Here is a 13,549-nt window from a genome sequence, read left to right on the forward strand (position 1 = left end):
AGATTTAGGAGTGTGTCTATCAGAAGGTTTGACTATTCTTCCATCCCAAACTCGCTCATCCATGTCTTTATGGACCTTGCTTTATGCACTGGTCCAAATAATTTGGTGGAGGGGGGATTATAGTGTGGGGGTTTTTTCAAGAGTTGGGCTTGGCCCCTTAGTTCCAGTGAAGAAAACTCTTAAGGCGTCAGCATACCAAGACATTTTGGACAATTTCATGCTCCCGACTTTGTGGGAACAGTTTGGGGATGGCCCCTTCTTGTTCCAACATGGCTGCGCACCAGTGTATAAAGCAAGGTCCATAAAGACATGGATGAGCGAGTGTGGGGTGGAGGAACTTGAGCGGCCTGCACAAAGTCCTGACCTCAACCCGGTAGAACACCTTTGGGATGAATTAGAGCAGAGACTGCGAGCCAGGCCTTCTTGTCCATCATCAGTGCCTGACCTCACAAATGTGCTTCTGGAAGAATGGTCAAACATTCCCATAGACACACTCCTAAACCTTGTGGACAGCCTTCCCAGAAGAGTTGAAGCTGTTATAACTGCAAAGGGTGGGCCAACTCAATTTTGAACGCTACGGACTATAACTGGGATGCCAATAAAGTTCATGTGCATGTAAAGGCAGGCGTCCCGATACTTCTGATAATATAAATAATACAAAGTAGAAGCACTGACCAAAACGTGACCAAATAAATGTAAAAATGAAAAATACTAAATAAAAAATGAATTAGTCCAAATCAATGGTTGTTTATAAATGACGTGGATAATAAACAGTCCATATATAGCACATAAAGCGAGTTCTTAAGAATAACACCTCTTGACGACAGTGTACCACATGAATTGTGCTCTTACCAGAAGGCAAGCTTTAAAAAGCCTGCTGCTAATTACCCAGCCAGGGCCTTCATCCAAACGGAAGATGGTTATCCCCCGCTAGTATTTGGAAAGAGCTTGTAGTGAGCACCAAATAGCCTGGAATACTCGAGCATCAGCCACCAACGAGCAAATTCAGGTATTACCCAGAAAATATAAAGAGAGACTCCATAGTGTATACCATAGCACAAAGGATTTAATAGAATAAAAAGATTGCACTTACAAATAAGAAGAAAAAAACGATTGTAAAAAAAACAGGCAGCCAGCAAGCAAACACCCGTCCACTGAGAAAGCGCGATGACGTCTGCCTCCCTACGTGCGTTTTGTCACAATCTGACGTCGTCTTGATATAGTTTGTATACTGTATATATGGGAAAGATATCAACATTTATTATAATACAAGAAAAAATATTAGCGCAATAAATTACATTGTTTTGTGCACCCAAAATAAGAGCCTGACTTTAAAGTTTTATTCCATTAAAGCAGTCTAATAGGTTCTGCATACCATATGTATCCAATAAAAGCATGCCCCCCTTCATCGGAGCATCTGCAGGCACACATCACTGCAGCCAATTCTACAACCACCTATGACATTGCATTCGAAGAGGATCCCTGGAAGCAGTAACGAGGGTGCACAAGTAGAGAAATACCCATTGTTGCACGCAGAGGGTTCACATGTTCCAAATCATTGCACAAATATGACAGATCTGTGTAAATACCTACTGCTCAAGTGATAGCAAATGCATGGAAAATGTCACTGATATAAAGTATTTACAGGCAATTATGGAAATGTTCTTGATGGGGTGTCACCGCACAGCAGAAAAAAGAAGACATCTGATGCTGAGGACTTGGAAAGTGCACCATTACTGCAAGCTGAGGAGGGGAATGTCTCTCATGAAATCTCAATGTCATATAAATCAGTTACGATACCAGAGAAGCCGCTCATAACAGAAGGAAACAGGTACAAATGATAGCACAACCAATGCATGCATTTAAATGAATTGTAAATGATCACCTTGTAAAACAATACATTCAGTTTAAAATAAAAATGCAAGGCAAAACATTTGTATATAGATATAAAAAAACATTATAAATACCTTTTTCCCCTTTTGGAGAAGTGACCACATTCCCTCTGTTCTCAGCTGCAAAAGAGGAGATGAGGAGGAGAAGCAGCGGCACACCGATCTTCCCAGTGAACGGCTGAGCAGGGGGTTGTGTCAGGACAAGACTGATCATTGGAGGAGAGCAGGCTGAGCTCCCAGCAGAGCTAGAGAACTGACCACGCTGTGCTCTCATGCCTAGTGTGGTCAGTTTTTAATAGGAAAGAAGAGGGACTGGCAGGAACACCAGGGAGCACAAAGGAAGCAATACAAAGAGAACAGGATAATTTTTTATACAAGTACATGGTACAGCAGCCATATATCAGGAATATGAAATGTTGGGTTTATATATTATTTAACCACTTACAGACCGGAAGATTTCCCCCCTTAATGACCAGGCCATTTTTTGCGATACAGCACTGCGTTGTTTTAACTGACAATTGCGTGGGACACTGTACCCAAGCAATATTGACGTCCTTTTTTCCCACAAGTAGAGCTTTCTTTTGGTGATATTTGATCACCTCTGCGGTTTTTATTTTTTGCGCTTTAAACAAACAAAGAGCGACAATTTTGAAAAAAAAACTGTATTTTTTTACTTTTACTATAATAAATATCCAAAAAAAAATGTAAAAAAACTAATTTCTTCATCAGTTAAGGCCGATATATATTTTTCTACATATTTTTGGTAAAAAAAAAAATCGCAATAAGCGTATATTGATTGATTTGCGAAAAGTTATAGTGTCTACAAAATAGGGGATAGATTTATGACATTTTTATTATTTTTTTTTTTACTAGTAATGGCGTAGATTAGCGATTTTTAGCAAGACTGCAACATTATGGCGGACAGGTCGGACACTTTTGACACATTTTTGGAGCCACTGACATTTATACAGCGATCAGTGCTATAAAAATCCACTGATTACTGTATAAATGTCATTGGCAGGGAAGGGGTTAACACTACGGTGGGGGGGATCAAGGGATAAATGTGTTCCCTCATGAGTGTTTCTAACTGTGGGGGGATGGGACTCACTGGGGGAGGAGACCAATCGCTGTTCCTAATTAATAAGAACAGATGATCTCTCTTGTCAGAACATGGATTTGTGTGTTTACACACATACACATCCGTTTTGTCGTGCCAGCAATCGCGGGTGGCCGCCGATCAGCGCGACTGCCGGCCACATGCATCAGGCCCCAAGCTGTGCAGCAGGTGCGTGTGCCTCCAGCGGCGCCCGCAACCCCCCTAAAGGTGCACCTACGGTGATTCGCGGGATCGTGCCAGCCTGCCACAGTATAATGACGGTGGCTGGTCGGCAAGTGGTTAAAGGGATAGTTCACCTTTACCACAAAACTGCCTATGCAGATAAAGGGCATCTGTAGATAAAAACAAACTGTGTAGCTCTGACTAAAGTTGAATAAAGCCCTTGCTATAGGTGTAGGCCATTTACATGCTTACTGAAACACTCCCAGGACGTTGCTAAGTACTCTCGGGCTGTTGCTAAGTGAGGCCTAGTCATCACTGCTCACCTCCACCGTCACAGGAGTGCATATCTCCCAACTGTCCCTGATTTCGAGGGACTGTCCCTGATTTGGACCAATGTCCCTCTGTCCCTCTTTCCCCCTCATTTGTCCCTCATTTTGGTCTGATCTATATAGTTGTATATAAAAATCATTTTTTTCTTTCAAAAAGTGTTTCCCAGTGCTAAATCTTTCATCCAATTTCTAAATTGCTGCATTTGTACATTTCAAAAGCAAATATAAAGGAATAGTAGTGGTAAAAAAAAAGCCTTGTGGATTTAATTAACCTTTTTTTTAGTTAATTCTCCTTTAAGGGGGTGTGGCAGGGGGCGTGTCCTATGCCTACATACATTTGCTAGTAGGTGTCCCTCATTCCCATCTCAAAATGTTGGGAGGTGTGGGAGTGAGCTCTCAAATGCTGAGCTCGGAGCTACTGCATCGGGGGAGAGAAAGATTATGATGTGAGGGGGTTTGAATCAGAGAAAGGGCTCATTCCTGTGATGGTGGAGGTGAGCAGTGATGACTAGGCCTCACTTAGCAACATCCTGGGAGTACTGAGCAACGCCCTGGGAGTACTTAGCAACGTCCTGGGAAATTGCAGTCAGGCTTCATAAGGTATGTAAATGGCCTACACCTATAGCAAGGGTATTATTCATCTTTAGTCAGAGCTGCACAGTTTGTTTTAATCTACAAACATCCTTTACCTGCATAGGCAGGTTTTTTGTAAAGGTGAACTATCCTGTTAAATCTGGTCTGCAATCTTTGTACACCAGAGCTTTCATAGGGAAAAAGAGCAGAGAGAAGGATCAGTGAGGAACAGGCATAGCCATGCTCACAAAAGCTGCATTCTTCCCATAGGTGGGTGGCATAGCTCCCAACTGTCCCTGATTTTGAGGGACTGTCCCTGATTTGGAGCAATGTCCCTCTGTCCCTCATTCCTCCTCATTTTGATCTGATCTATATAGTTGTATATAAAATGCACTTTTTATCTATCAAAAAGTGTTTTCTAACGCTAAACCTGTCATCTGATTTCTAAATTGCTGCATATGTAAATGCCAAAAGCCAATATAAAGTAATAGTAGTAGTAAAAAAAGCACTCGTGGGTTCAACCAATCTTGTTTTTTTTGTACATTTCTCCTTTTAGGGGGCGTAGCAAGGAGTGTGTCCTATGCCTGCATACTTTTACTGATAGGTGTCCCTCAATCCCATCTCAAAAAGTTTGGAGGCATGGGGTGGTATTTTTAAATACAACATCATCTCATCATCCCCTTATTTCCCAACATGTCTTCTCTATTCTGTTTCTACAGGTAACCATCTCTCAAACATCTTCAACATGTCTTTGCTGTGTATGGAATAACCTACACCTGCCTTGCTATTAGTTAATGTAACTGCTGTACAACTTGTCTATATTGAATCCGATTTACCTTGCCTGACCAAAGAGCCGATATTACATCTGTCTCTGCATTTCTGTCTCTGCCCTGCCTTGCAGCCTGTCTTTAGTGTGGAAAGCTTTCCCTAACACCCATATGTCTTTTTATTACCTCCTATTAGATTTATTGACAAAAACTCCCCCACCCTATCTGAGTATGTCACTAAGTTCAGCTCATAAGGACAGCACGGCCGTTCTGGCCATAGTGACATGGCACTTTAACTAAGGCCGGCCATACTCGGTGCGAATCTTGGCCAGTTCCCGCAGGGACCGTCCGAGATTCAAACCATTAATGTGCAGAAAGAAAGGAATTTGCTCCATGTATGGCGGGCCTAGGGCACAACAAAGAAAGTACCGTAACTACAAACAACAGTGTTCCACTCCAGGCAGTCCGCAAGTATATCTGCATTCTGCTATCTAGCTCTCTCTTGCACAGTCTGCTTCCAGCTCTCTCCACCTTCCAACTTTCTCTCTTTATGTTATCGCTTCCTGCAATCAAAATTGCTTTATGAATGGAGGATGCAAATTCTATCTCCATGCTGCCAAACATACTCTGTCACTCTTGTTAATCACTTGCCGACCAGCTCACATACATATACGTCGGCAAAGTGTCTCGTTCCCGCGCATCGCCGTACCCATGCGTCGTCTCCTTTAAGAGCCATAGCAAGCGTGCGCGCTCGCATGCTGCACGGCGGGGAAGCCGATTTGGTCACGGAAGCCAAAACGGGGATTTGTGTATGTAAACACACAAACCCCCTGTTCTCACAGGAGAGGAGAGACAGATCTGCTGTTCCTAGTAATCAGGAACAGCGATCTGTCTCCTTCTCCAGACAGTTAGAAACACACATGAGGGAACACATTTAACCTCTTGTTCGCCCCCTAATGTTAACCACTTCCCTGCCAGTGACATTTACACGGTAATCAATGCATTTTTATAGCACTGATCCCTGTATAAATGTCAATGGTCCCCAAAAAAGTGTCAAAAGTGTCCGATCTGTCCGCCGCAATGACGCAGTCCCGCTAAAAATCGCAGATCACCGCCATTACTAGTAAAAAATAAATAAACAATAAAAATGCCATAAATCTATCCCCTGTTTTGCAGACGCTATAACTTTTGTGCAAACCTATCAATATACGCTTATTGCAATTTATTTATTTTTTTTACCAAAAATATGTAGAAGAATACATATTGGCCTAAACAGATGAAGACATTCAAATTTTTTATTTTTTTTTTATTGGGGATATTTATTATAGTAAAAAGTGCAAAATATTGTGTTTTTTTTTTTTTCAAAATTGACGCTCTTTTTTTGTTTATAGCGCAAAAAATAAAAACCGCAGAGGTTTTCAAATACCACCAAAAGAAAGCTCTACTTGTGGGGAAAAAAAGGACCTCAATTTTGTTTGGGTACAACTATGTATCGCAAAAAATGGCCTGGTCATTAACCACTTCAGCCCCGGAAGATTTGGCTGCTCAATGACCAGGCCATTTTTTGCGATACGGCACTGCGTCGATTTAACTGACCATTGCGCGGTCATGCGACATTGTACCCAAACAAAATTGACGTCCTTTTTTTCCCACAAATAGAGCTTTCTTTTGGTGGTATTTGATCACCTCTGCGGTTTTTATTTTTTGCGCTATAAACAAAAAAGTGCGACAAATTTGAAAAAACCCCACAATATTTTGTACTTTTTGCTATAATAAATATCCCAAATTTTTTTTTTAAAAAAAGCGAATTTTTTTCCTCAGTTTAGGCCGATATGTATTCTTCTACATATTTTTGGTAATAAAAATCACAATAAGCGTATATTGATTGGTTTGCGCAAAAGTTATAGTGTCTACAAAATAGGGGATAGATTTATGGCATTTTTATTATTAATATTTATTTACTAGTAATGGCGGCGATCTGCGATTTTTATCGGGACTGCGACATTATGGCGGACACATCGGACACTTTTGACACATTTTTGAAACCATTGACAATTATACAGCGATCAGTGCTATAAAAATGTACTGTGTAAATGTCACTGGCAGGGAAGGGCTTAACACTAGGGGGTTAACTGTGTTCTCTGACTGTGTTCTAACTGTGGGGGGAGGGGACTGACTATAGGAAATGACAGATGGTGGTTCCTAGCTATTAGCAACTCACTATCTGCCTCTCCTCACAGAACAGGGATTTGTGTGTTTACACACACACGTCCCTGTTCTGCCTCGCATGCCCGTGATCGCACGTGGCCGGTGGTCATAGCGACCGCCGGCCATGAGTATCTGCACCTCCGCAACGCAGCGGGCGCGCTCCTCCGGCAGCACGCGCGCGCCTGCTATCCCGCTTAAAGGAGCCGATGTACAGCTACGACGGTTCGGGGGATCGTGCCGACCTGCTGCAGTATGACGGCGGCTGGTCGGCAAGTGGTTAAGGGGGAAAATCTTCCGGGGCTGAAGTGCTTAAAGTGTAAGTAAACCCTCCTATTGTTTTCAGCCAAGGAAGCTGCCATCTTTGCCTCTGTTTAATCTACAACTGCCATGATGCTGCACATGTGATCAATTATGACACCAGCCATTGGATGGTTTGACAGTTTGGTTGAGAGCACAACCAATGGGAGTGCTGCATTTCCGGCACGTGCCGGAAATTAAACTGTTTTATGGCTGGGTTTACTACTGCTTTAATACTGTCTAATCCAGTCAAGTCTTCTGTACCATTAACTCTCTACTTTGTCCCCCACTGCCTCTACCCACTAACTCACTCACTGCTCAGGAGATCGACAATCATAAAAAAAAAGGGTTGGCGCAATTAGTGATGAGATCACCTCCACCTAACATACTATGGCTTCCACAATGTTCTTTTGACCCTGTTACCACAGAGGAGGTTGCTATACTTTTTTTCTCAGGTATACCTAACCACCGGCCCCCTGGACCCATCACAACTTCTACAGTCACCTTCTTGCTCTATTCTGTTCTCTCTAAAGCCCCTTTCACAACTCTGCCCCCGCTATATTACCAAACTGATCTCAAAATATCACCCACAACGTTCATTTTACCCTTCTAAAGTTCTCCTGCTCTCTAGCTTTCTTGTCACCTCCTCCCATGCTTACCACCAGGACGTCTCAAGACCATTTCCCATCCTCTGGAACAACCTACCTTGATCTGTCTTCTACTCTACCAGCCGTTAGGCAATCACATTTCTTCAGGGAAGCCTATCCCATCCCAACCAACAAACTGTACTTCTAATTTCTCATGAGCAGGGCCCTCCCAGTCCTCTTGTATTGATTTGTATTTCAACTGTATTTTCTCCCTGTACTTTGTAAAGCGCTGCTGGTGCTAATAAATTCTGTATAATAATGATAATGGAATGAAAGAACAGAGTAACGGAGAGATGAGCTGATCAATGTGTGCTGCTTCTCCTTCACTGTCCAGTCACAGGGTGGGGATGAGACTAGATCTGTAATGCCCTGTACAGTGTACACACGGTCGGACATTGATCGGACATTCCGACAACAAAATCTATGGTTTTTCCCGACGGATGTTGGCTCAAACTTGTCTTGCATACACACGGTCACACAAAGTTGTCGGAAAAACTGATCGTTCTAAACCGGTGATGTAAAATGCGTACGTTGGGACTATAAACGGGGCAGTAGCCAATAGCTTTCGTTTCTTAATTTATTCTGAGCATGCGTGGCACTTTGTGCGTCGGATTTGTGTACACACAATCGGAATTTCCGACAACAGATTTTGTTGTCGGAAAATTTTCTAGCAAGCTCTCAAACTTTGTGTGTCGGAAAATCCGATGGAAAATGTGTGATGGAGCCTACACACGGTCGGAATTTCCGACAACAAGGTCCTATCACACATTTTCCATTGGAAAATCCTATCGTGTGTACGGGGCATTAGTGTTATTGGGAGGCCGCAGAGAAAGAACAAGTGTCCTCCCCTGCCAGACAGAACTGCGCTTTATGGCAAAGCTGAATAAATCTAAGGATTGAATGGACAGAAATACAAATCCATTGACAAGCAAAACAGCTCCCATGTTTGTATTTTGTATGTGTTTTAAGCTGTTTGCTTGAAGCACAACGATAACTGTGTTGTCTCCACAGCACCCATCTTGTCACAATACTTCTGGGGCAAGGTGAAAGCCTTATCTTCTGTCTGCTCTAAAGGGTTGCTACTTCAGACAAAACTACCACCTTACCTAATGACAGAAATGAAGCCTGGTTTACAATGTCTTTCCAATTTGTGTTATATCCCACAGGAATTACCACTACTTGCAATTTTATGAAAAAAAGCCATGCATCTATGTGAAAAGTACTTGGGGTGACCAGACATTCAGACTGTACACGTCCAATGTGCTCCAGAAAATGACCGACCACCTGGTAAATATATTTTAATGGATTTCATTTTTACACTATTTTAGTTGTTGGATTGCAGATGGAGGTGGAGCTGTGGGGTATATGTCCGGACCCTGGTAGCTTTTCTATTACTTCCCTAGCTGCATTGATCTTTGAGATGGCATAGTTCTATCATTGGGGTTGACTGATGCTAGTACTGGGTAAATCCTCAGATGACCAGAGCAAAGAACACACATAAGCAGAGCCGTTATGCTGGGTACAATGAAAATGCTGGCTGAATAAAAGAACTTACAGATTGCAGTACTAACACATCCAATGTTAGTGCGGTGATCAATGATGTCCCTGGGGGGGGCAGAGGGGGTCCTGACCCCCCCAACATTATGCTGTGCCCCACCATGTGCCCCCCCCCCAATTAAAAACACTTTTTTTTATTTATTTTTTTTTACAAAAAGGCAATGTCTTTTTGTTTGCATTTGTAGCGGATGCGCCACATCTTGCTCGGGCCGCCGCTGGAGTAACACAGTCTCTATTGAGAGGGAGAGCTTCCCCAGTCAGCTCCTGCAGGTGATTCCTCCCCCCTCCCTCTGCTCGCTGACACTGCATAATGTGAGCGCTCACACAACCACGGCCGCCCGATCTGCTCCTTCCCCTGCATCCTCATTGGCAGGGAGAAGAGCGAGTTGCAGGAAGGACTCCACCAGGACTCTCAGTTACTAAAAAAACAGACTGATTTCTCCCGTCCTTAGGACAGGAGAACCAGCCTGTAAATTCCAAGAGATATCAGACCAGCGCTGTCAATAGCAGGGGCAGGAGGCTGGGGAACCCCACAGTGGCAGAACACCATAAATACAGGTAGCATGTACGTAGCACATAGCATAATCAAGTAGCATACATAAATAATGTTGATATAATGACACATAGCAATACATGATTAAAATCAAAACAAAATAGTGTATATGAACACAAGAGACTGAGCAGCCCATAACAAGTAATATCATGAGTAAAACATTGAAGTGTCATATAAAAGGTATGTCAGATTGGGAGCCTGTTAGCGCATATAGCTACATCCTTGATGTCCGACGCGTTTCGTGTGAAAACACTTCCTCAGGGGCGGATGCTAAAGGGTATCTGAAACCATAGAATATAGACTAATCAGATGATTAGTGGAGGTGGTTATGGTGAGCCGGGCGGGTGCTCACAGCGCATCTGCGCCACACATTGATCCCCTGTGTGACGTCATAGCTTATGACACTTCAATGTTTTACTCATGATATTACTTGTTATGGGCTGCTCAATCTCTTGTGTTCATATACACTATTTTGTTTTGATTTTAATCATGTATTGCTATGTGTCATTATATCAACATTATTTATGTATGCTACTTGGTTATGCTATGGGCTACGTACATGCTACCTGTCTTTATGATATTTATTACTCAATACACATATGCAAAATGACTTGTTCAATTTCATTTTTTACCCCAACCAGTCCACCGCTTCATTCAAAGTCCCAATGTCCTTTCTCTGTACCCAAATATGGGATGGAGGTACATCTCAGATGTAACCTCATTTAAAGTCCCACACGCCCTCTGTGGGCGCCCCCTCCTTTTTGTGGCAGAACACCAGGGCCCAGTGGCAAGACAACCTTTGCAACCCTGATAGTTCTCCCACTGCTTTGGACCCTTATATTTTCTTGGTATGCTGGTGACATATATCTCTTGTTTTCTGCCACCCTGGGGGGCCCCAATACAGTAGGAAGGGCGCTCACTGCAGAACATGTGAAAGGGCCCTTGTGGGATTGTAGTAAAGGGCCCCAGGATATATATATATATATATATATATATATATATATATATATATATATATATATATATATATATATATATATATATATATAAACAATTGGGAAAAATGGAACCGCGCTAATAAAACAAGCTATGCAAATGACAACTGTCCATCATTTGGTGAAAAACAAGTGAAAGATATATGAAACATGTATATAATACACGTCACTAAAATATATGCATTAAATGAACATATAACAGTGTATATTCCATGTGCATAGCGAAGATTGCAAAATATTTTATAAAGTCCATATAAATAGGTGGGATAAGTCACCCAGGTGTTGATTGAAATGTGGATAAAGTCCTAATAACTAAGGATAAAGTGTTCGATCCACCACCACCAATGAAGATACTGGCCGCTTACCAGAGACCCATGACCCCCCACTACAGAGGGTCTGGGTGAGCTGTTAAAACTGGTTGTTCAAGACCACCATCAAGGAACCAGATAATACCACTACGATAAAATATCAGGGGTCTCGATGTCAGATGGATGAATGGCACACTGGCGGAACGCCAAAACTCTCAGCAACGTGGTTGACCATAAATGGAAAAGAGAGCTCCTTATTCCTATCCTAAGCACGGAGTTTAGTTTGAATTCTGAGTTACAGTGCCATGCCACAGTTTCTGCTGGTGAGAAGCTGCGTTCCAGGCTGGTTGGAAGACAGTTGTGGGCTGTTCCCTTCACCGATGCTCTTGTCTTCAGGTCTGGACACTGGGAACACTGAAGGCTTCATTTGCCTTTTTGCAAGCCTGGATCTTCATGTCTATAAACGGTCCAGTATAGTAGATGCACCTTAAAAAAAAGGTCAGCTGTAAAATATGTATGTGTGTATATATATAGAATTGCATTTTATAGTTGCCCCCCTACTTTTGTCCCTGTCCCCCCATGTGCCCCCCCCTAAATTTGAAAGCTGGAGACACCACTGGCGGATCTCTCCACTGAGCTATTGTGTTCTGACTGGTGAACTGCCCCTCTGCCAGAACACAGTGATCAGGGTTGCAGCCATTGGCTTCTAAAAAGCATTCAGATTCTAGACAGGTAAACAAAACATTGACTGTCAAGATAACAAGCTAATGATCAGGATAAGCACAGACAAGCTGAGTACAAACATAGTCCAAACATTTTGGATGTATAATCTAGGGCATGAGCAGACAAATACAAATCAGAGAGACCTGAATCAGAGCATGTACAGACAGAATGAAATCAAAGTGCTGCGCTAAAAAATCATTACATCAGATAAACATAAGTGACAAATGAAAGTGACAATAGAAAAAGTCCCAAACACTTATGCCCCGTACACACGATTGGACACTCCGACAACAAAATCCATGTTTTTTTTTGACGGATGTTGGCTCAAACTTGTCTTTCGCACACACGGTCACACAAATCTTGTCACATTCCGAATGTCAAGAACGCGGTGATGTACAGCGTACGACGAGCCGAGAAAAATTAAGTTTAATAGCCAGTGTGGCTCTTCTGCTTGACTGCAAGCATGCGTGGAATTTTGTGCGTCGGAATTCTGTACACACGAACGGAATTTCTGACAACGGATTTTGTTGTTGGAAAATTTGAGATCCAGATCTCAAATTTTGTGTGACGGAAAATGTCCGATGGAGCCTACACATGGTCGGAATTTCCGACAACAAGCTCCCATCGAACATTTTCCATCGGAAAATCTGACCGTGTGTACGGGGCATAAGTGTTCAAGCAAAGAGTTCATGAATAAAAATGTCTATCCAAGTCAATCCATACCAGAATTGAGGGGATCTATGAGATTCATCCACATGAAATACCTGAAAGATCTGGCTTCCCTATGTGATGTTTATATACCTCTGCCTGTGTGACTCACTACCGTAAGGAATTTGGGTCCACACCCTCCGGTAAGCGTACCCATAATATTTATGGTGGTGGATCTTGTCTCGCTGGTGGCTGTCACTACTTATGGATCATCACTTCAAACACTTTTGTGGATTTTGCAAGGGTACACTAATGGTGGCCCCCTGTGGATATTTTTATTCATGAACTCTTTGCTTGAACACTAAGGCTCGGTTCACACTGGGGCGACTTGTCAGGCGACCTAGTCGCCTGACAAGTCGCCTCCCGTTCTGTGCTATGGAACCGTTCTAATCGGAGCGACGCAAGTCGCTCCGACTTAGAAAAAGGTTCCTGTATTACTTTGGGGGCGACTTGGGGCGACTTGCATAGACTTCTATGCAGAAGTCGTCTCGCAAGTCGCCCCGGCAGTCGTTTGCAGGTCGCCTCGCTGAGGCGACCTGCAAGTCGTGCCGCCCATGTGTGAACCGAGCCTAAGTGTTTGAGAATTTTTTCTTTTGTCACTTATGATTATTTGATGTAATAATTTTTTAGTGCAGCACTTTGATTTCGTATGTTATACACAATATTTTGTCAATTGTGATGCTAGCAGCTCTGAAAAGGTTTTTCTAGCTCAG

General features: G+C 42.7%; 1 protein-coding gene across 3 annotated transcripts in view; it reads left to right on the top strand.

The window, feature by feature from the left end:
• FER1L6 (fer-1 like family member 6) overlaps positions 1 to 13,549 on the top strand; it is a 274,276-nt gene that overhangs the window by 128,096 nt on the left and 132,631 nt on the right. For all 3 annotated transcript variants that reach the window (XM_073632222.1, XM_073632223.1, XM_073632224.1), the window contains exons 13-14: positions 1,648 to 1,831; positions 9,159 to 9,279. In XM_073632222.1, coding sequence (XP_073488323.1) covers positions 1,648 to 1,831; positions 9,159 to 9,279 — 305 coding nt within the window. The remainder of the gene's footprint in view (positions 1 to 1,647; positions 1,832 to 9,158; positions 9,280 to 13,549) is intronic.

This window comes from Aquarana catesbeiana, linkage group LG05 (genome assembly GCF_042186555.1).
Source record: "Aquarana catesbeiana isolate 2022-GZ linkage group LG05, ASM4218655v1, whole genome shotgun sequence".
Classification (NCBI taxonomy): Eukaryota; Metazoa; Chordata; class Amphibia; order Anura; family Ranidae; genus Aquarana; species Aquarana catesbeiana.